At 40.7% G+C, this 23,654-nt stretch overlaps 1 protein-coding gene across 5 annotated transcripts in view; it reads left to right on the top strand.

The window, feature by feature from the left end:
- Positions 1-715: 715 nt before the first annotated feature.
- Positions 716-23,654, top strand: part of ltbp3 (latent transforming growth factor beta binding protein 3) — a 34,394-nt gene continuing 11,455 nt past the window's right edge. For 2 of the 5 annotated variants that reach the window (XM_044223163.1, XM_044223161.1), the window contains exons 1-15: positions 717-1,341; positions 15,933-16,211; positions 16,344-16,507; positions 16,595-16,700; positions 18,701-18,787; positions 18,989-19,105; positions 19,233-19,388; positions 20,315-20,422; positions 20,549-20,562; positions 20,644-20,713; positions 20,995-21,072; positions 21,896-22,024; positions 22,747-22,878; positions 22,962-23,090; positions 23,222-23,341. In XM_044223163.1, coding sequence (XP_044079098.1) covers positions 1,104-1,341; positions 15,933-16,211; positions 16,344-16,507; positions 16,595-16,700; positions 18,701-18,787; positions 18,989-19,105; positions 19,233-19,388; positions 20,315-20,422; positions 20,549-20,562; positions 20,644-20,713; positions 20,995-21,072; positions 21,896-22,024; positions 22,747-22,878; positions 22,962-23,090; positions 23,222-23,341 — 1,927 coding nt within the window. In that variant the 5' untranslated portion in view covers positions 717-1,103. Of the gene's footprint in view, positions 1,342-15,932; positions 16,212-16,343; positions 16,508-16,594; positions 16,701-18,700; positions 18,788-18,988; positions 19,106-19,232; positions 19,389-20,314; positions 20,423-20,548; positions 20,563-20,643; positions 20,714-20,994; positions 21,073-21,895; positions 22,025-22,746; positions 22,879-22,961; positions 23,091-23,221; positions 23,342-23,654 lie in introns of all 5 variants that reach the window. The other 3 variants (XM_044223164.1, XM_044223162.1, XM_044223165.1) reach the window with 3 other exon arrangements.

Here is a 23,654-nt window from a genome sequence, read left to right as displayed (position 1 = left end):
GTGCGTTCGAGTGTGACATTTGCGATAGATAAACTGATTTGATGTGGGATATCAGGTCAACTGAATACAATAAACAGATCGCACATCTGTAAAGCTGTGGTGCAGATGTCACATAGTGTTCACATCTCCACTGATTTATGTTTATCTGTAAGTGAATCAATAAACTATCACGAGACAAAAACTAGACGTCCACCCAGCTGCATCCTTACAGGTTGAGTAACTCCTAATGCTGACCTCAGCCTGACCCTGATGACCCACATCAGAAAATGTCTACACATTTTGCGTATGTCTAAGACTTTTTTATTTACATATTATAGTCACTGGAGGTTGGGTATCAACACTGGGCCGAACAAACAGACTCATGATAATCTATTTTCTAATAAGCAACGCAGAGATAATGCAGGTCTGAGTGCAGGGACAGTCATAAATAAAGAGGGGTTGCTGATTTATCACTGTCACCTTCTCTTATTAATACTTTTATACATCAGAAACTCCAACCAAACAAAGGTGTCTACAGCAGTATATATTACACGTCAGTATTTTATTTCCAGAGTGACACACACAGCTGTGCAGCTATGGTTTTCAGAGTGGGGTCTATGCGGGGGCAGGAGAGGGCGGGAGGGGGGGTGAGGAGAAATAACCAACAAGGAAACCACTTTCAGCTATGCTCCTGCACCGCCTGGCTGGCCCGCGGCCAGGTTTCTCCAGAGAGGGTTGGCTCACCCCCTCTCCTCTCCTCCCTTCGTTCTCTCCCAAACCCACATACGCACTCTCTCCAGCTCTCCAACGCAACAGGCGAGAAGAAGGAAGAGCGACAAGCAAGCGAGGGGCAACTTTTCAAACAACAGCAACGAGGGCAACAAGAAACTTATAAAGATGCCAAACGTGTCGGTATTGCAGACGGATCACTTGGGTACGCGTGGGAAGTGATTCCCCCCCCCTTAAGGAGAAAACAGGAGGGTGGACGCGCTTTTTTTCCGCCGTATGAGACGTCAAAAATCTGCTTCGGTTAACAAAGCAGGCGCTTTTGAGCTGGAGCTGAACCCCTCAGCTTGTGATTTAATGTCCCCGGGTCTCTGTGGAGGGCAGTGAAGGATGCCAGGATGCCCTCTCTGATCTCCCATCTGCTTGTCATCTGGCTGAGCGTGCACAGGCTGGTGTGGTGCACGGAGCGCTCCTCCACGCGGGAGCGCTTCAAGGTGGTCATCGCTCCTCTCATCTGCAAGCGGATCTGCCTGAAGGGACAGTGTCAGGATACCTGCGAGCAGGGCAACAACACCACGCTGATCGCGGAGAACGGGCAGGCGGCCGACACGCTCATCGGACAGGGCTTCAGGGTCGGTGAGTGACGGTGCGAGGCTGAAACAATGCTGTTTATTTATGAGGGGATATAATTAGGCCTCTGCGATTAACTATTAGTGCTGCTCTGACCTCTGGGTTTATAGTTTTTCCTCTATAGAGCCCTTGGAGAGGTGAGCCAGGCCTGTTTGGTTGCTCATAAATGTACTTTTTTATGGAGGGATCTGTAAATATCACATGGTATGAAAAAGTATGAAAAGTTACATATCAAGACAATCAGACAACTCTATAACTAAATCACATTTACTGCATGGTAATATCCATTCTACAGTATTTCAGACATTATTCTGGGACACTAACAACTTTGAATTGCTAATTTGGAAAATACAATTGTGAATTACCACTATGAAACTCCAGAAAATGGGTCTGAATCATATACATATATATGACTACTAAGGAAAAGTCCTGCATTCAGTCAGTTTCTTTCAGTATTAAATTGTTGATAAAGTGAAGCCTGTCCACCTTATATTGTGTAGGTACTTAATTCAAGGTATTTCATGATCTTACCATGTTATACATTTAAAATCTTTACCTGCAAAGAAACTAGTAACTACAGCTGTCAGATCAGTTAAGTGTAGTTGAAATAATCAAGTGGATTACAAATACTGTATCACATAATGGTACTTGAGTACAGTCCATGACTAAATGTCTTTTGTTTTTTTTCCCACCTCTATGTAACATTGGCAAAACATCAACTATGACCTCCCGTAAGTTATCGTAAGCCAAACAATAATCAAAAATCAAGTTAAACTGATTCATTCAGGCCTTTATTCCCTTAAATGGTCCTATCTTTTTTATAACTTACATCAATTTGATACCAGCTACTTATATCCACCATGAATCCATGTCATTAAGATTTATGTCAAGTGGGTATGAACTCTGCTCCGCAAATAAATAGGTGGCTAAGATGAGGTGAGCTGGGTTTACCCTCCACTGCATCGCTGGAAAATGTTGCCATGTTATACTTTAATTACTGAGGTATGGCTCATTACATACCATATAAATGTACTCTTAAGATCTATACTTTCCCCCACCAACTCCAGTGTCTGGTTGGTATGAGTGGAGCCTTTCTGCACTGTATCAGATCAGCTGTGGTGAGAGTGGAGCCTTGCAGTCTACGTCAGTCTCCAGCCCAGAACTGGATTTCACTGGTCTTCTTTTCTCTCACTCACTCAGCGTAGAGAATAAGATACTAAACAAGCAAATGACATGTTGATCGACATTTCTGTAGTGGACAGTGGTGTTGTGCCATAGCTGATTTTTCTCTTTGTATCAGCAGATGTTAATCGATCAGTCACTTTATCCCTGTTTCAACAAAATTATTTTACATAGACTGATATAAACTCCATATTCCTGTGTAGCACATATCTAAAATAATAAATTATAGATCACAGCATAATGTGAAGCAACAACATTATATTTCTGTGGACATCACATCTTCCTTTGTCTTCTGTCTTGCAAGAAATAGAGCACAAACAACTGAAACACTCCTCAAAACTCATATCCTTCTAACTTTAAAACCCCTGTTTTTGTTTGGATTTTAAAGGAGAAGCTAAGACGCTGCACTACTGAATGAAAACTGGCTCTTAAGCAATGCCTGATATTCATCTGTGGCTGTAGAAAGCCAGAAAGTCAGTAAGAATAAATCATAAGCAAGTTATTGGCTAAACGTTGCAGGGTTGTGGTGCTTCTTACAGTTATCACACACAGTTTTGTGGTGCAGAGAAGTTGTAGTTGGCCATGCAGATGTAGCCTCTCCAGCTACTTTCATTGGTCGGCCCATGTGGAAGTAAGCAACCTGGATTTAATCGAGGTCAAGTGAATCCTGCTTGTAGCGCTGTGACAGTATTCTTCCTCCTTGACGCCGCGCAGTGCTGTAGAGTCAGAGAGTTGGCTCGGCCACCAGTCCTCCCTCTTCTCCTCCGATTTCCTTGTGGTGTGTCACGTTTTGGAGCTTCTGTGTCAAATAATTCAAGAGAGACATTTTAAATTCCTGGAATACCTCATGCTGCCTCACATTTGCTCTGGATAGTGAAGCTGCTCTACAGTCACCTGTCTCCTGGATTTCACAGTCAAAGTATCTGAAAAGCTCCTTGCTGAGTGTATTTCTGAGTGAGTTTTTGCGGCAGGGGATAGAGGGTTGGACTTCAGCTTGGAGAGGAGACATGTGCTGTTCAGTGTGAGGCCTGGAATGTGGTGTGGACAAGTGGAAATTTCTCTCTTCCGTGTTAAAACGGCCATGGCTATAGCAGCAACAATATGAAGACTTTTCCATATTTGAGCTGTTGTGACGTCAGCGCAGCGAGGCCCAAACTGGGCGAACCTGATCAAAAGAAATGTCGTTCCTGTCATTGTGTGGAAGTGCAGAAATACCTTTCAGTGCATATGCTTCAATATGTACAAGGATTTTCACTGGCAGTAAAGAATTTGGCTCGAATTTAGTGGACAGGCAGACTGAGGGCCAAGAAACAGTCAGGTTTTAGTGGTGATCTGGATCTGGGATTTTTGCCAGCAAATGAATATCATTTTTATGGCCATAACTTTGAAAGTGTAGAGAGAGAAAGTTTTTAACCTTCATTTGGCAGGCTGACATGATAAAAAAACTGGGGATAAGAAACTCAAACTGGGGACATTACCGTTACATGGTTTACAGTTGCTCCGGAAACATATATTTCAAATCCTACAGGAATGATCATAAATAAATTTAACCTTAAATTGAAGTTGGTGAATGATATCCCAGGGTTAAACAGCTGGAGAACATGTCAGTGTTGGCAGAGGTTTGTGCTTCCAAGGAGTTGTTTTGACAAAGTTTACTTTTTTGTGCAGTGATATGAAACGGAGTACAGCTAGCAAATCCCAGATTTAATAGGTTTTACCAACAAATGTTTGATATTTTTAGCCATGCTTGCGGTGTGGCTCTCTGGATGGCAAATATCAGTCTGTGGATCGGTCAGTCAGTCCACCTCTTTGGTCCAGACTGAAATATCTATTGGAAACAACTATTGGAAATTTGGTCATCCCCTGATTTTTCATCTAGTGTCACCATAAGGTTGACATTTGTGGTTTTGAATAAAATATCTCTGTAACTATTGGATAAATTGCCATGAAAAATCTGGTGCAGGCATTCATGTCCCCCTCAGGATGAATTGTATGAAATTTTCACTGAAAACAGCTGCCTGAGACCCAAAACAGTAAATTTGCAGGCCGAAAAACCAAAACAATGAGCTGAAAGACATTAAAACGCTCCATAGAGCTGAGGGGAACTGCAGAGTCGGGTGATAATTCTCTGTGTGTTCGTCTCTTTTCTCATTACAGTCATTTGATCCGAGTGTTCAAATAAACATATTGATTAGGGCGACTTTAAACTGCTCTGTCAATTGCTCCTGCAGTATACAAGAGCATTTGCTAAAAAAGGTTCGTTCATAAACACCAATCACCTAATGAAGTCTTTTATTTGAGCAGTGTGTGTGTGATTATGCTGTCCCAGACTGAGACAGACTACCACCCAGATGTTCAGCAGAGCAGATTGTCTCAGTCTGGATTACCTGCTGTACATGAAGACAAATCACCTGAACAACAGGCAGCTCTTTTGTACTTAATGTCCTATTTGAAAGAGCTTACACACAGACAGTCAGAGATGATAGAATATCTGTTATGGTTAAATAAGTAGCAGTTACTGGTCTATTTAATATACAGTGTGCAGCATACATCTTAGCAGTCCATCTATGTAATCATTGTTTTACACATGTTCTCTGAGCTCTAGCAAACACTGCAATTCATATACTACATACTTATCAGATTGGGAAACTTTCTCATTAACAAGTGAACACTTGTGCCAGATATGCTCTGGTCATATGTTTCCAGGGAATCCACATGTCATTAATATTGATCTATATTTCACTCTAAACTTCCTGAAACTGATGAAAGCATGGAAACTTGAAAGCCTCCCAGGCATGCTGGCAGGCAGAGAAAAATTGACGTTTACAGCCTGATATGCCTTTTTCTTGGATTCCACATCGTATCTACTGTATGTAATTCGTCATCGGGCTCAGCAGGAGAGAAGGCATTGTTATCGTTTATGTCAGGAATTAAAGAATAAGAATGGTTGTAAGTTCGATTTATAAAATACAAAATTGGAAAAACCTTGAATGAACCTTTGCATGCTCATCCCCTTGCATGTCCTCTTCTATATCTCTCTGGAACCTGAACCTGTTTACCGGTAGATGAAGACTTTCTTTGTAATTATCTCCATGTGTTTGGCTGACAAAATATCCAATGGCCAACTTTTTTTATCCTCAGCAGTTGAAAGCTTGGTGTAAATTGTAGGATAGGGAGAAGTAGAGAAGGTTACAGGGTGCCTTTGTGCTCCTTGGAGACTGGATGCATCTGTCTCACACTTTGTCCACTTGTGAAAGGAAGAATTGCATTTTCAGTAGTCATCAAAGACTTTAAAAAAAAAAACAGTGGTTACATAAACATCAGTATCTGTACATATGCCTTGGTTGTTCTCACTAAAGTGTGTTTTTTCCAACAAGAATCAGCCCAAGTCTAATTTTTTCTTGCCGTTGCTAGCACAGAGGCATCCCATCTATCAGCCTTACTGACAGCAGCTGCTCAATTTCCAGACAGCCCTCTGAGTCTCATCTCTCTCCTGCATCTCAGCAGCATCTCCTCTTTCTCAGGGCTCCAGACATCCAGGTTGCTCTAGATTCTCATTTTCTTCTGGAATAACTAAAAGCACAGGGCCTCATGCTGCACAGGAAGTGGTCTTATCATATCCCAGTCTGGGCTCGTCTCCCCTAAAATGGGCATCATGAGAAGTGGATATGGCTATTTCAGGATTTCCCATGTGGTTCTGTATTTAGAGTAAAGTGACAGTAGTAGCCCTGTGGTTTGTATTGGTTTTTCCCTTGGCATGGGTCAGAGGTCCATGGGAGCCGGAAAATTAAGTCACGTCAGTCAAATACAGTAGACAGAGCTGGTTTTGCTTTCTCTCTATTTAGGAGGTGAGTTTATTTTACCTTTCAAAGCCCTCTGCTCTTCCACACACTCTCTTCTTTCTCTTGTGCCAAACTTTGGAGAAGGCGGTCTAACACGGGCGACCAAAAACCTGCAGCACTACGGATTTTTGCCACAGGTTGGACTGAACTCGAAGCTGGGCACAGCTCCCGTGCTCACACCCTCTCAAACACAAACACACATGCTCGAGTGAGGCTCATGCACATTAATTTGCAGCTTATCAATTGTGAAAGCTTCTTACTTTTGGTGAAATACACATTTATGTGTGTTTGCAAGCTGATTATTACCTCCTGTCAAGGCTTTAAGGTTTTAATATTTATGGATGCCCATTCTGTCACCTCACCCTGTCTATTTATGCGTGTTAGGAAAATAACACACAGGGTTATTTGGAGTCTGCCATTCTCATGAACCTTTTACCACTGTTTCGCAAGCGGGACACTATCACTATGTAGAACTTTCCCAGACTATTAATGCTATGAAAAGTTGTTGATGTAATGTACTGTATGTATTAATAGATTAGATCTAGGTCACTTTCAATGAAAATAATCCAGGTACAATTCCCAGCAGTCTACAAGTGGAACCTTAAAAACATGGTGTCTCCCTACCTCCAAAGCAGTCTGACAGTCCAACAATGTGATAAATATATGAAAATGTGTTGTTTAAAGGGTTAAATCCACAGTCACTTCTTTCTGTGTTTACATTTGTCAGGATTGCACCACAACACTCATTCAGAGAGAAAATCAGACTCCTCCATATCACTTTCTGCACAGAAAAGCCAATCCTGCTGGACAGGTTGAAAAAATCATTGCAGTGAGCTAAGTTTGTAAAACAAAGCAGCAATTAGGTGTTTTTGGTAGGTCACAAGGGGAACAGTGTGTATATTTGCATGTGTGTGTGTGTGCGCATAAGTGTGGGGTGCTCAAGAGCAGTGTACTGAACCCAGCTCAAACAAACAGTCTTCTTTGCCATCTTTAACACTCGCCTCCCATTTGCTTAGCGAGGGGGAGAGATGGAGCAGTTATTTAAAGCCGTGCAGAGGAATGCGAGTGCTAGGGACTGCACCCACACCGTGCAGGACCCTGTAGCTGTAGCGATTAGCCAGGGTAAACAGAATAACATGGCCTCTGCCAGCGCTGCCTGCTGCCACGACCTGCAGTCTACAGACATTACCTGCCACGCGCTCCAGTGCTGAGTGCTGAGTATCCTGCAGGGCAGGTATCTGACATAATCTCAGCAGAGCACTGTCAGCACTCCTCTACCTGCCTGCCCTCCAGTCCCTATAGCCGAGGCTTTTAGACAGTCATTATATGACATCATCCGTATCTGTGCCAAGATCCTGTCTGACTCTCTGGCTCTCTTTCCACAAACATCTTTGCAAGAGGGGAGTGACAGGGTAATGCTGGACTTGTGCCCACCCAAGAACTATGGAAACCACACCGCATATTTCAATGACATGTGAAAATCACATTGTGCAAGGCAGAGTTTGATTTAGATTTGGATAATTGCAAACCTCCTTACTCAGATCCGTCCTGATCTTCCTGATGATGGCTGCTTCAGTTTCTCAGGAGGAGTGTGCTCATCGTCATTGTCTACTTTCTGTAAGGTTAACAAACTGTTTTAGGCTGACTGCAAGAGGTAATGAATGCCTTTGGTGACAGTGGTCGACTCTGTCAAAGGGCAGCACTATTGTTTGGATAGCTGAGGCCGAGACTGCTCAGTTTCAGGGGGTTGACAGGGCACAGAGAGTTCTGCAGGGGGAGGAGGAATGCGTACGCAGGTTTGTGTTTTCAAAAGGCAGTGATTATGTCATTTACTCCCAATGTCTGGCTCAGCTGCAGCAGTCTGACCCACTTCATACGTCGCTCTTTCTCACTCGGTGTGGTATGTGGTCTCACAGTGCCAGTCTATGGTAGGTGTATTTGGGGATGCGGTTTCCTGCTTTGGAGCTGATGGTAAAGGGAAGCACGTCATATGATGATAGCCATTCCCCTATTCTCTTTTTAAATAGTGGCAGCTGTGTTTGCCATTTATGGGGTCCAGTGTTGTTTAGTCACAGTTCTCTCAGGTCATGAAAGATGCCGTTGGATAGTAGTAATATATTATATTGAGAAATGTTCATGGAAATACCTAGATTAAATGACACTTTTGACAATAACATTTAATCAAATGACTGTGTAATGTGAAAGGGTCACTCATAGTGCTGAACCCACTGAGAATGAACACCCAACACTGTAGCTCTATGCAGCTTTTAGCTTATTGTTTTGGTTTTCTACGCTGGACATTGACACCATAATATCAAACCACAGGTAGCCAATTCCAGCAAGTGAGCTCAGAATGGTCGAGTTTATGTTACATGCACAGCAAAAAAAACAACAACAAATGGCTGTTAAAGACAGTCGAGCTACTAGCCCGCTAAAGATGCAGATATTCTTCTCTGGAGTTGGTGAAAACCATCCAAAAGCTAAAAGTTGAGTGAATATTAGAAATGCATTGATAAGGACCAAAAACTATTCTCAGATGAGATGCCTGTTGTGTATGTGTAAGTAGGCAATTGTTTTCTAATAAGTTAGCCATAACAGCTTGACGAGCTTGTAGTATATTAGAGCTGTGTTTCCCTGGTGTACCCTATTAGTTAAAAAAAAACACTTGAAGCAGCTTTAGGGTAATAGTTTGACATTTTAGAAAATACGCTTATTTGCTTTTATACCACTCTCCTATCTGGATATGGTTACCTTAGTATAACATAAAGACTGGAAACACGGAGAAACAGCTAGCCTGACTCTGTCTGAAGGTAACAAAATCCACCTACAAGCCCCTCTAAAGCCCACTAATTAACATATTATCTCGTTTGTTTGATCTCTACAAAATCTGAAATGTAAAAACAACAAGTTGAGGTTTTAAGGGGGACTTTTTCTTGGCCTAGAGGAGCAACATCCTGGAGTTTCTGCTGGTTGCCTGGAAGTATTATACCAAAATATACTTGTTTCTACATTTAATTTGAGGTAATTTCCTTTGTTGAAACTGCAGTGTGAGTTGTAGTGTGTTGTGTTTAGTAATAAGGAAATGTGTCAAGTCTACTTCTGCATCATGCATCATTGTTACATTATAACAATAAGAAAACTCCACCAGTGGAAACACGACTCATTGTGGTATCGCAATGTGTATTTCTGTATTTGTATCAGCTGACATGACCTTGAAAATTATCACATGTTGACCAAAAAGTGTTTTCTAAATCTCTGAGTGGGTTGATTCAGACTGGGACTGAATCATAGCGACTCATTGTGCATCATCACGGATTTTGGTGTCTGATTCTTGCAGTCTGGGTAAATTGCTATTTGTAATTCCACCAGAGTATGACTGTGTTCAAAGAAAGGGACAGATCAGGCCATTGTATCATCTGTATGGTGAGAGATGATGTCTGTAGTAGCTTTCAGTCACTTCAGTGAGCTGGGGAGCTTTTGAACTGTGGTTTGTAGGGCTGTAATTTGTTGTTTTTGTGCTTGGAGGGTGCGGCTGTGGCTGAAAGGACGCTGTGGAGGGAGGGGGCTGAAGATGCGTCAACTCCAGACAGACAGGATTGAGTGGGTGGGTGGTAACAGGGCACTCAGAGGGCAACCTTTACTCTTTTTCTTTGTCTCTTTTGGTCTTTCTCTTTGTCAGTACACACATATACATGCCTGTACGAAGACATTTTTCTGTTCAGCTTGCAAAAAAAGGACAGACTAGTATAATTTCCCCATTACTGGTTATTACCTGTACTTTGGTAAAAATATGAAAAATGTGTGTCTGAGTACATCTTTATGATTTTCATGGACATACATGGTCTAGTTAAACGAGACTCGCTTACTTAGCAGTTGAGGAATGTACAGTATGTTTTTCCTTAAAAGAAAAAAGTGTCTGGAAATCACAATAATCCCACTGAAATGTCACATTAGTTTTTATTCTCTGGATTTTACATCTCTCCTCTCTGCCCCTTCGTGCTTTATTTATTATTATCACTTTCCCAGATCTACGATATACTGTAGGACTATGTGGCAAAGATATCTTCCCGCTAGTACCTCATGCTGTGAGGAGATCTGTCTTTCTCCTCAGGGAGTGAATCATGACATTATGAAGAAAGAGCTCTCACTCGTATGTCACATGAAACACTCGGACGAGAAGAGCTTTTTTGTCTCTTTACTCAGTTCAGTTCACTCCTCTAGTTGGAGTGAGTGCTGCAGGGGAAAATTATACGCTTACTGGCTGTCTTGGAACGTACCTGCAAGTTGAGGTTCAATATTAAATTAGGTTTCAAAGCCATTACAGCAAAGGATAAGGTCAACTTTGAATGTTTTAGCTGACTGAAGCCATATATGGTAATAAATATGGCTATGTATTTAATGGCGGTGCGGTGTGTCTTCATTCAAATCGTTAATTAGAGTTGATAAAGTTATTGAATCACAACTTTTTGTAGATCTAAACTGCATAGATGCAAGATGAGTAATCTTTGAATGGGATCCTGGATTGTTCTTAACTTCCTCCATTTTCTTTGACTAGCACATGTGGAAAATAAGGTTCACGATAACATAACTGCTTCACATCCACATGTCCCTCCCCCCACCATTCAGCTAGCCAACCCTGTTCATACCTCACATTCATTCAGACCTCTCAGGTGCGTTTGATTTTTAATAACACACCACCTCTAGTCTCAGGAATGTGTTAGATCCATAAAGACAAAGGCGTGGTACAAATCAGAGGGCGGATGCCTATGAGACGCTAAGCTAACTGGTGAGGAGAGTCAATGAACATTTTCGGATCGTAAATTCTGCTAATGAACTCAGAGGTGATGATTTAAAGGGAAAGTCCACTGGAAAGTAAAATCCTTGTTATGATCTCAACTTTAAAGCTTTGTGCTCTTTTCCGTGTGTAACGTGGTTCAGTCACCTCACCACAGCGGCTCTCCAGGAGACGGTACACCCTTCACTTAATAGCTCTCACACACACGGACGAACACACCCATTCACATACAAGAGCTGCAGAAAACATTAGTCTGTGCATCGCCAGTGTGGCTCGAGCTTAAATGAAGGAGGCAGATGTGAAGGAGAGGAGTCACTGTATGCTATTATAATATACAAATGATTCAGTCCTCCTGGAGCTCTGAAGACACATGTGACAGCTAATTTAAACAGAATCCAATAATCAGGATGCTATAGACATGAAGTGCAGTTGTAATGCTACCTGTTGTTGAGAGCTTTAGTTTGATGCTGTGTGGAGTTATGACGAACCTGGAAACCCTCCTCTCCCCTGAATATGGATGTGTTTAGCTGACAGTGAATAACGTTTGGGGGGTTTAGGCACTATTTTTCCATTTGCTATATTATTATGGCTCTGTGTGCAGACTGAAAACATGCTGAACATTAGGCAAGGCAACTAACATCAAGTTAATCAAGTTAGCAACAAGTAACCAGATAAATAAAACTCAAGAAAATGCAACTGTAACAAAAGAAGAAAAATACAAGAAAAAAACTAGCTCAGCTTATTGAATTGCTGGATGTCGGTGAAGCAGCTTGCCTGAAAAGTAAGGAAATACACCAGCTACAATATGACGGTGTTTTTCCTTAACAAATATGCTTTACAACATCTAAAGTCTACAGTTTCCCCTGCTGTTGCTCTTTACACATGTAAACAGAGACTGGACATTTGATTGGACATTTGATATTTGATAATCCAATTCTGTGTTTATAATGAAGTTAGAGACTTTGTAAATAATGTTACATAAGTTACAAAGTGTAATTTAGTTAGAGCTGCCATCTCACAACTATTATATAGTATATTTCCCAACCTTTGAGGCAAAGTGATATTAACCCTGTAGACATGCACTATTTCAATTTGCAGTGTACAAACACACTGAGACAAAACCTAGGCATCCTTCCAACATCAAATTCCCCTAAAACTGAACTATCCTTCAGATCAAGACTGCATAAATATGCCATTAATGCTTTTCTTTTTTGTGTATTTCCTGTTTGAGTCGACACATGAAATGGATAAAACAGTGTTTCATGAGTCGTGGTAAAACTGAGCAGTCACAGAACCATGAGCGTCATGTTACCTACATAAAAATAATTTAAGTGTTTTCCATGTGATATATACATATTTTAAATTTAGGAAAAAGAGAGCAAGGGTATCAGATCTGCAGATCAGCAGATATCCTGAGTTGAAGTATTAGAATCAGTATCTTTCAAGATTGTAGAAAGAGGGGTGCTGGTGGCAGTTGCAGCTGTGTATTGTACTTTGCACCATGTGTTGCATGGCATCACACTGGATTCATTTCACAACAGATCTCATTCTCATGATCCCCACCCAAGAAATCTGAAATCCGATTCCTCTCCTTTCCTTTGTGTTCCTTACTGTGGCATTGACCCTGGCTGCGCTACATCAGGGCGCCGGTCTCATTCAGACACCTTCCCAGCCAGACGGGGCCCCAGCCCAGACTTTCCCAACAGTATGTCGTCTCTCCAGTCTCTGTGGGTTTAGATTGTGTAATCACATTTGGAAAGAGGTTCTTTTCCTGACTCTCTGCGTCTGCAATCCTAATTTTCAACCCCCGCATCTTTCCCAGTTTCCTCTCATTCTAAATCCAGTACTGAGATGCAATCTGAACCATGGAAACTGAAGCACTTGTGTCAGAGGCAGCCTGACAAAGTTGAGTATTCTGTCTTCTACAGTCTATGCTGCTCTCCTTCTTCATGCCATGCCTGAGCCTTCCAGCCCGATTCTGCATGTTGCTGCCTGCACTCAGTCCTAGTGGTTAAAGACCACTGTCACATGGTGTTAGGAAGTGGAAGGCTGCTTCTAAAGTATCCATCTTGCTTCACTATGTGAGGATGTCCCTGCTGTGTTTAAAGTGATCTAGTCCCCTAATTACGCCGCAGCCCAGGCTCCCTGGCAGTCCACACCTAATTACTTCCATGTGTGCACACTTGGCTTAGGAGCAGAAAGAGGCCTCCTCTCCTCTCCTCTCTTCTCCTCCAGCCTACATCTTACTTTCAGGATGGGTTTGTGTTGGTGTGAAAAGCGTTCAAGCTCAAATGTCACAGTTTTGGCAGCTCCAAATGGCAACAAGTAGTAACCGTTCAATAGTCATCATCAAATCGTGACAGTAAGCTTCACAGAGCATGTTTGTGTTTATTGGCCAGGCTGATGCATTATATTGAAAATGACCAAATGTACTAAAAGGAAAAAGATCATTAATAAGCCAAACTTTCTCTCCCAAACTTACCTCTGTTTGTCTTTTGTTGCCAAATTGCATGTACCGATAAACACCTGACACTTGTCGTAGTAGAGTACTGGTAGTTATTGTTGTAGTAATACTAGTTGTTAATAGTAGTTGTGTAATAGTAGTTGTTATATTTGAAGTAGTAGCAATGGAAGCAGAAATGGTAGTTCAATGCATAGAAACCAACATATAAAATTCGACAAATTGTGTTTTATGATACTTGTTTTTTTAACAATTGAGTGATAATACAGAGTTGATGTAAGAAACATGATGGACTTAAAGTAAGGCATTAACCCTCAATGTTCAGCAATGTCTTTGCAAGGAGGAAGAGGAATGTTGCTGTGCACTGAAAGACAACAATATGATTTTAAGAGTATAGGGTGTTTATTTGACAAGGAGGTTATGATTAGATTGGATGTGGTTTCAGGAAAGGAGACTAACAAAGAGATGGGTGAAATAATTGCTGAGAAAACATGGTGAAAGAGAGAATTGCACTGACTGGATAAATGTTTTGACTGTAACCATAGTAATAGTTGGAACAATTAGAGTAAACTGATTGGATAAAGTGCAGTTAGGAAAACTATAGGGCTGAGTATTGAACTGACATGTGACCATACCACAGTATCAAATTGTCAAGTACTGAAGTTGACGTCAAATGCTTGGTCAGTCTTAATCTTGTTTATGTCTTCTTTTATCAGATATAGGGCTGTGACTAACTTCATTACTAATTAATCTGCCTTTTATTTGGTCTATGAATTTTCACAAGTTAATACTGAAAAATGCCCAGTGACATCTTCAAATTGGTTGTTTTGTCCAAAACCCAAAGATATTGAATTTACTATCATGAAATACACTTATTCGCTTTCTAGAAACAGGGGGAAACAGATAGCAGCTGGTTAGCTTAGCTTAGCACAATGTCTGGAAACAGGGGGAAATAACTTGCCTGGCTCTGTCAAATGGTAACAAAGTCAGCCTACCAGCACCTCTAAAGCTTTCTAATTAACACTTTATATCTCATTTGTTTAATCTGTACAAAAAGTGTAAAAAACGACACTTTGCTGTTTTCTGGTAGTTATGTACAGGACTATCTTGAAGTCTCCGCAGGCTGCCTGGCAACTGTTTGATTAATTATCAAAATCGTTGCCAATTAATTTATTATCGACTAATCGTTTCAGCTTTAATCAGATATTTACTGATGGAGAAAAAAAAAGTTCATTTATTCTGTATTTAGTTCTTAAGTACTTTTATGACTGTTTGGTTTAAGATGTATATTTAGGATTACATCATTTCAGGAGTTTGGCTGCTTTGATTAAATTACAAAAAAGGTTTTTGTAGAAAAATATGCTTATACATACTTAAATATGCATTCAAAGTAAAGTATCGAAACTTATTTTTGGTAGTGATACTGAAACTCAGGGATATTGGCTCCCAACATTTTGGATGTCACCCAGCCCTAGCATGTGTAAGGAGTGCTGAGATGAGGTGGCCTTCCTGACTGAACTTTCACTATTAACCTGCTTCATTAACTGACATGGAAGTACTACTAGTAGTATTGATCAGTTTCAGTTTTCCCTTGAATCTCTCCCTGGATTCATTACTTGCTTACAGTTTTCCCCACAGCCCTGCTCTCTCGCTCTCTCTTTCTTTCCTCTGATTGTTCTATTGTGGGAATTTAAAAAACAACTGGACTTAAAATAAACACAATGGGAGACCAAGTAAAACACAGTGAATGCTGTATATGCCATGAACCTCTCTCCAGCCAGCAGCTTTCCCATAGATTTCAAGATCTTTCCCATATGTCAGAATAAAGCTGTTAAACAGATCAATTACTTTACCTGCTTTCCTGCTCAGACACTGCTGCTGACTGGCTGGAGGGACCTGTCAGTCTGTCAAGCTGATGTGACTTTTACAGTGGTACAGTTCAAAGTGAATGTTGTACGTGGCCCTGCTCATGCCACCAACTTTCTGTCTGTCTGCCGTATTTATGTGATATATCACTAAATCATCATCAGGCTGCTCACACGATCATTGTAAACCTCAGTCTGTCTTTGAGGTAAATGGATCAAAAAATGAACAGTTCCAGACATGAATAAACATCTGGGTGGATCTGACCTTTTCTTGAGCAATACATTTTTCTAACCTAAATTTTTTGAGGTTTCATAACTTATTAGTTGCTTGTGTGCTCATGTGTGTAAGTTTTTCCTCTTCCTCTCATCTGATGTGATTCATAGCTATGAACTGCTGACCTGTGGGAGTCTCTGCCCGTCTCGGTATGACAACTCTCCCCCTGTCTCTGCAGTTGTGTGTCCCCTGACGTGTATGAATGGAGGAGTATGCAGCTCGAGGAAACACTGCCTGTGCCCACCTGGCTTCACCGGTCGGCTCTGCCAGTTTCCACTCCTGCAGACGCAGCAAGCTCAGGCAGCGCGAGGCAACAAGCAGCCTGTCTACCCCATATCTCTGAAGCCAGATGGCCTGAAACTAGGGGAGCAATCAGGCATAGGGCGTACCCAGCTGACTCAAACACACTCAGTTTTCACCCTACCCTTGACACAAGTAGGGCACCACTCATCTGAAGGTATCTATCATTTACTACAGTTAATGCCAGAACAGTTGCATCTCTCTCATCTCGTCAGTTTTGAGGGATGGGGAAAATATATTTTTGTGATACATTTTGTTCCTCCAATGTCGTCCTTTTCTCTATTTTCAGTGCAGATTAATGTACGTGTTCACCACACGCCAGACACCTCTGTAGTCATTCAACCTCTTGACCAATCAGATGTCAAGCCTCCTCACAAGACAGGGCCACGCCTGATCCCCTCCAGACACAAACCAAAGGGTCGCTGCTTCCAGGAGACCACCCCCAAACAAGCTGTGAGTTTAGACAAGCTGCGGTGATGGACAATCCTGTTAGTTTGTTTTGTCATTTTCCACTGATTTCTCTGTCCGGTCTTGTTTTAGTGCAACAGCACCCCGCTTCCTGTTCTGACCAATCAGGAGGATTGCTGCGGCAGTGTGGGGAATTCATGGGGACAAAACAAGTGTTATCAGTGCCCCAAACTACCAAGTGAGTTACAGGTTGCTTCAAGAAATCTGCTCTACTTTAAATTTTCATCTTACTTAGCTCTACTTAGTGCAACAAATTGTTTTCTTCTAAGTAATCCTTAGTAGATTTTCATCCAATCTACATCTTGTGTGTTCCTGGAAATAAATTATTGCTTATTGAGCCAACACTGTCAAGCATTCCCAGCAATTTATACCTTCCACCTTATGAAATTATGGCCCTGGATTAAAACAATCACTTCATACCTCTATAAAAATGTGTTTGAATGTGTATATGAAAGTTAGTGGTAAGGTGGAGTAGGGAGTGTGTGAACAGTTGGGAAGGAGAAAACGGAAGAAATTACAGGAATTACACACAGCCAGTGAGACAGAAAAAGAGAATGTGGAAAATAACCCTCTACTTAAGCATGTTTCTATGGCCCTGCCCAGTGCAGGACTGTCATCACATTGCTGAAGATTGAATTTCAAGAAAATCTTGGCTACTCACGTTTTTCCACTCCGCTATTATTCCGTCTCTCAGTTCTGACTCAGACAATGCTGCCTTTGACCAAACCTGACACTGTACGTCTGGTTAGTCTTTAAATTACTGGATTCTTGCCTGGAGTGCTTTCTGTTTTGTTACATTCATATCATCTATAAGCTCCTCTTTTTTTAATGAAAATAGCAAAAGTAAGCTGTGATCTTGCCCCTCTTTTCATTGTGCTCTCAAAATGTTCGCGTGAGTGCAGCTCTCTAATGAAACTGCCTTACATGTTTTTTACTCCCTAATGGAAAGTAGAACAACTTCTGTGTTAGAGGTTCACGGTTCATTTAGAGTAAGAACAAGAACAAGAATAATGCATTGTTATGAGTTAAAATCTTATGAAAGACTTTTTTAGTCTATTCGCTGACAAGCTACACTTCATCAAAGGCCTCATAAAAAGTATTAGAAAAAGAAAAGCAAAGAAAGAAGAAAAGAATTGTTAAAGTAGTGGTTTGAAATTTTGGAAATATGCTTATTTGTTTTCTGGTTGAGAGTTAGATGAGAAGATTGATGCCATGCTCATATTTGTACGGCAAATATGAAGCCAGCAGCCAGTTATCTTAATGTTAGCTTAGCACAGAGACTGGAAATGAGGACAGCTAGCCTGGCTCTGTCTAACGGTAACAAAATCCAACATTTTTACACCCCACATTACCCCCCGGTAAAATGGAAAACTGAAGTTTTAGTACTATGGTTTTTGTACAGATTAAACAAACAAGATATAACGTGTTAATTTGTGTACTTTAGAAGTGCTGGTAGGCAGATTTTGTTACAGTCTGGCAGAACCAGGTAAGCTGTTTCCCCTGTTTCCAGTCTTTGTGCTAAGCTAAGCTGCTGGCTGTAGCCTTATATTTAACAGACAGATATGACAGTGGTATCAATGTTCTCATCTAACTCTCGTATTTCTCAAAATTACAAACTTCTGCTTGTCAAAGTAGCAGTAGCTACGATTGCTTCGCACTGTAACGGCATCATTGCCAAAAATACAGTACTGGACTCTGCATCTATAATGTGACTGCATGAAATGAAGCTTAGTATGTTGTTTTTCTATGTTTTTAGACTAATATAATACACATATTAAAGGAATAGTTTGACATCTTGGGAAATATTTACTGGCTTTCTTGCAGAAAACCAAAACATGGCATTTTTTAGTTTGAAATGCAGTGGATTCAGGAAAACACATTATGTGTGCTTAAAAATAATGGCTATAAAGTTTCCTGACATTCTTAAATCCTTAACATTTCTAAATATTGTAGAAGTTGGTGTTGGGAATTCTTCTCTTTTTACAGGCTAAATACTTACAGGAGATTAATTTCTATCTTAAATGTTCAAACTTCTACTACAACTATTTTTAAAGTAGATTATTGGGTAGGGCTTTTACAATTTTATTTTGGTTTGTATCATCCACCTGCAGCCCTTCTCACTCCACACGTTTTTCTCACCTTTCCCTCTGTGCTTTGCCGTGTCTTCTCCTCCCTCAGATGCATCAGTCAAGCAGACCATTGTGGAAGACTACGGCTCTACCTGTCCACAAGGCTATAAAAGATTCAACAGCACTCACTGTCAAGGTAACACAGGCAGGATGTAGCTTATAACAAGGACAAGAGCTAAGAGTTCAGTTTGGGAGTTGCTTCTATTATTTTTATGTACTTATTAAAACTACAGTTCCCATGTGATAAAGCTCCTGTATCACTTCTGAATAGATATCATCCTTTACAGTATACCAGAATAACCTTTTCATTTTTACACCCCACCTCCCGACCTTGAAGATATCAACGAGTGCTCTATGCAGGGTGTCTGTCAGAACAGAGACTGTCTGAACACACTGGGCAGCTTCAAATGTACCTGCAAGGCCGGTTTGGTGTTTGATGGGAATCGTTGTGTTGGTGAGTAAGAGGCCTTTCTGGGTTTTCTCTCTTCTCTGCTTTTGACATTACATTTTCATTCCAAAATGGGATTCTCGTCCGTTTCGTCGGGATGGATCATTCCCAAATGAAACCCTGTCTCTGTCAGAATCTCCAGCTGAGCAGGCTCAGTGCTTCCGGATAGCGTCCGAGGCCAGGGGCTGCGAGCACGCGCTACCCACCCACCTCACCCAGGAGATGTGCTGCTGCACGGTAGGCAAAGCCTGGGGCCGCAACTGTGAAAGATGTCCTCAGGTGGGCACAGGTGAGTGGACGGAGAGCAGGTACAGGCTGAGAAAATGTCCTAATGATTTTCAGTAAATGAAATGTTCAATAAAAAGCAAGTTGCAGTTCACGATATGTTGTCATGACAACATCTGTCTGTCCTTCTGCATGTAAACACACTTTATGAACACAATTACTTAAGAAATTTATGATAGAAACTTTAAAGTTTCACCACAGGTTTCCCCTATATATTAAATGATCATTCTTTACTGCATAGATTTATGTATTAAGGTAGATTTTCTGTTCTTACTGCTTTAAGATGTAAAGTTCATATTAATCTCATCCGTGTGTGGCTTAATCTAAATTAATGATTTTATCAGAATACTCATGAAGTTTAATATATTGTGGTGATTATTCATTGCGTCATTACGCAGCTCAAGTGCAGGTTTCTCACTCTTCTTGTCTGATGACACTAAGATATAAGATTTTTTACAAAATAGAGATATACGTAATATATGTACTATATAATATAAATGTTAATAAAAGGAACATTACATATCTTGCATCTTATTATATACTCATTATGGGTGAGGTTTCTGCTTGTTTCTGTGTTGGATTAATAGTGAAGCAGTAAATGAGGTTCCAGCTCCTAATACACTCTGTACTTAACATCTACAGTATGTTTGTCTATACTGCCTTAAGTCATAAATGTTAATAACATATTGGAAGTAGTTGGATTTCTTTTCAAAGCCAAGTTTCACTTTAATTTATAACTTTTTAGGACTTTCATACATTTTTTATACAATTTGTCGAGTTAGATTCCAGAAAGTAATCTGTGCTGCTTGCAAATATCAAAACAGCAATTCAGCAAAAAGCCTGAATTGCTTTAGTGACTAAACTGAGATTCTAAAAAAGTGAAATAAAGTAAGAGAAGAATCCTCTCCTCTCTCTCTATGTGGTGCTCAGTGGCTTTCAGTAAGATCTGCCCTGCTGGAAAAGGCTACTTTCTCCAAAATATAAGAGAGACCGTGGCCTTCCCTCCCATCATCTTCCCCCGCAAGCCTGACAAGGAGGGTGAGTCATCGAATATTGTATTCATGAGTTCAAACATTTCTAACAATTTCTAATCTGTTTGTGAGTACTTTGTACAGATCATGTGAATTCACAATTGTAATATCCCTCCATCTCTTTTCCTTTCAGAACCAGTGCGACTGGTAAGACATTATTTCTCTTTTTAATACAGTAATAATAACTGGTTATTTTTGTTGTGAAATCTGATAATTTCTCTCAATCAGGAGAGGCCTCCAGAGACGATTACTGCTGCGCAGCAGGCTCTCACCAGCACCAGCAGTCCTCGTGTGCCTGGTAAACCCACCTCTAACTTCACCAGTCACATTCATACTCCATAACTCCAGTGATAGAACATGTTGAAACGCAAGTGAACATTTATTCGCTCCTGATACTTCGGCTGTCACAATGAGGGGAAAATTTCTGTCTTGCTGCTAACTGCAACAATGACTGATAGACGTAGCGTAGAGAAATGTTCCCCGTGTGTGGTGAAGACAAAAATATCAGGACTAAAGTTCAACATGTCATATTTCCTCCTAAAGTCTGTCCACTTCACCTCTCTTCTGTTGGATCCACAGTTGTTAAACCCACCCCTCCAACAATCATCAGAATGACCCCAGGCAATGACCCCTTCGAAACACAGACAAAAATCTTGCGTGAGTTCCCTGCAAACCTCAAACTGACTCAAACATCTATTCTGCATTAAGCTTGTAGAGAGTTACTTCTGTAAAGACTGGTTCATGTTTCATGCGCCTCAAAACTGGAAAACCCAGCTCTCCACATTCCCCAGCAAGAGGAAATGAGCTTTTGGTCCATCACTTACAAATGACATGTTGACTTTCTCCATGTAATAAACATAATTTATAACAGCATGCAAAAGAGTTATTTAAACACTGAGGCAATGCCTGTGACCATGAAGCATGAACCAGCCCTAAGGCTATGTTCACACTCTTTGTGTTTTATGGAAGCAAGTGTTGCCATAACTACATTTTGTGCTGGTATTTAAAAGCAGGTTATGTGATGCACACTTCCATAAAGATGTCCATAAAAAGACATAAATGTCCATAAAAAAACATCCCCCAAAGATATCACTGATAGGCACTGACTTTTCTGCTTTTACTGCTTTCATATTCTGATTGTGGTCTGTGAAACCTGTCTTGTGTGCTAATTTATGATTTTTAGAAAGTACTCCTTAAGAAATCCAATACAGTTCCTCTTTCAGAGCAGCCTTTCTCTGTGTTTCTGACTGACACCTGTCATTGGCTTTGATGTGAAAAAGTCATAGGCCTTTCAAAAAGTTGAATAGTGTGAACATGGCCAAGATAGAGGAATTTAGGTATGGCATGGGTGTTATCAGCTTTATATATATTAAATAATAATAATATGTATACAATATACATCTACATATCTATATATATACTGTATATGCATGTGTGTGTATATATATATATGTAATGCCGCTCTGTTCCCTCCTTGAAGCAGAGACAGATGAATGCAAGCTAAGCAGGAGCATTTGTGGTCATGGAGAGTGTGAGAACAGCCTGAACGGCCACATCTGTCACTGTCACGCTGGCTACCATCTCAACCCGCAGAAGAACATCTGTGAGGGTAAGAGACAATGGTAGAGACCGTGGTTAGAGGAGGTGCAGGGATGGAAAGGTGATGGATGGATAGTGACAAGAGATTTCTCATCTAGTTTCTTATGCATGGGTGTCCCCTAGCAAACACAAGTCACTCTGATTCCAGGAAAATGTTCTGTTTTTATTTGTTTCAAGCTAATTTTTACTATCACAGATATACAGTTGAGCTTGACCTGTACTAGGGACTGAAAGTCAGGCCTTCTGCTGCTTCGATTTTGACCACCTTTTTAAAAAATGTTTCTCTTGTAAGTTCCCCAACTTTATGGAAATGCATTACTAAATAGTTTGAGTACCCCTTTAAGAAGCATTTTGATTTAAAGATTTGAGATACAAAGTTTCACTGCCAACTTTAATTTGATTGGTTAAAATTATGTCTCCCTTTTTATTGATTATGCTTTTATACTTATGTTGAGGTGTGACTCAAACATTATGTCTTCTTAGAGTGAAACACATGGATTTGTAAGGTTAGCTTTGTAGTTTATTTCATGCATATGGATCTTGAAGTAAGTAAAAGGTAGTCGATCTAATGCATGACACACACTATCACTAAAGGAATGATGTTTGGACAGGTGATGAAAAACACTTCCTGGAATCAGAGCACTGTGTCCTCTGAGCTCTACGACCCTCTGTAGTCTGTCTGTAATATTCAACACTGTTTTACTTTTCTCACTCTTCTCTCCTGTTGTCCAGATAATAATGAATGTGAGACAGAACCGTGCGGCCACGGCAGAGGCCTTTGCATCAACATAGAAGGAGGTTATAAATGCCTCTGTCGTCAGGGCTATAAACACATGGTGCAGCATGGGAGACTTAAGTGCATAGGTAAGTTAGGTGATTTCCATGTTAAAATGTTGTTTCTTTAAGTTATCAGATCCTGCATTCGCTTTATCCTTTCTGTTTTGTAGATGTGAATGAGTGCTCTCAGCAAGACATCTGTGGTGTCGGAGGCCAGTGTGTGAACCTGCCCGGTTATTATAAATGTGACTGTCACATGGGCTTTAGGAGCAAGTCACACCGTCATCCGGCCTGTGAAGGTACAAAGACACTGATTACTATGACAGTATGGATATTAGTGCACTGACAAAACACTTGTGCGTCACTATAATATGCTTGCGTCTGTGATCTTCAGTGTGTGTTTGTGAATACTTCTTCTCACTTATTCCAGACATTAATGAGTGTTTGAATCCCGACACTTGTCCCAATGAGCAATGTGAGAACACACCAGGCTCCTATGAGTGTGTTCCTTGCTTGCCTGGTCACGAAGCCCGTTCCAGCATATGCTATGGTGAGTGCCGTACAGCAAAATTCATCACTTATTAATTTTATTTATTTTATTTTTTATCTGTCTTTCTGTCGGTGTGTTTTTGTTGCGCTCTGCCAAATGGAAGGCATTATTATCATGCTAAAAATTCGAGTTAACCTGCCTTCAGTAAAGGGTGTTTGAATTATGTCACTCCCACTTGTGTTATGTGACTGTTAATTTGCAAATAATGGACAACATCGATCACAATGAGCAGTTATTCGCCTACATTCACTCAGCAGCAGAGGCCCAAAGAAAAGCCATATACTCATTAGTACAGAACAGCATAATTCAGTCA

The sequence above is a fragment of the Siniperca chuatsi genome, linkage group LG14 (genome assembly GCF_020085105.1).
Source record: "Siniperca chuatsi isolate FFG_IHB_CAS linkage group LG14, ASM2008510v1, whole genome shotgun sequence".
NCBI classification, from domain to species: domain Eukaryota; kingdom Metazoa; phylum Chordata; class Actinopteri; order Centrarchiformes; family Sinipercidae; genus Siniperca; species Siniperca chuatsi.
This window is presented reverse-complemented; position numbering and strand designations above follow the sequence as displayed.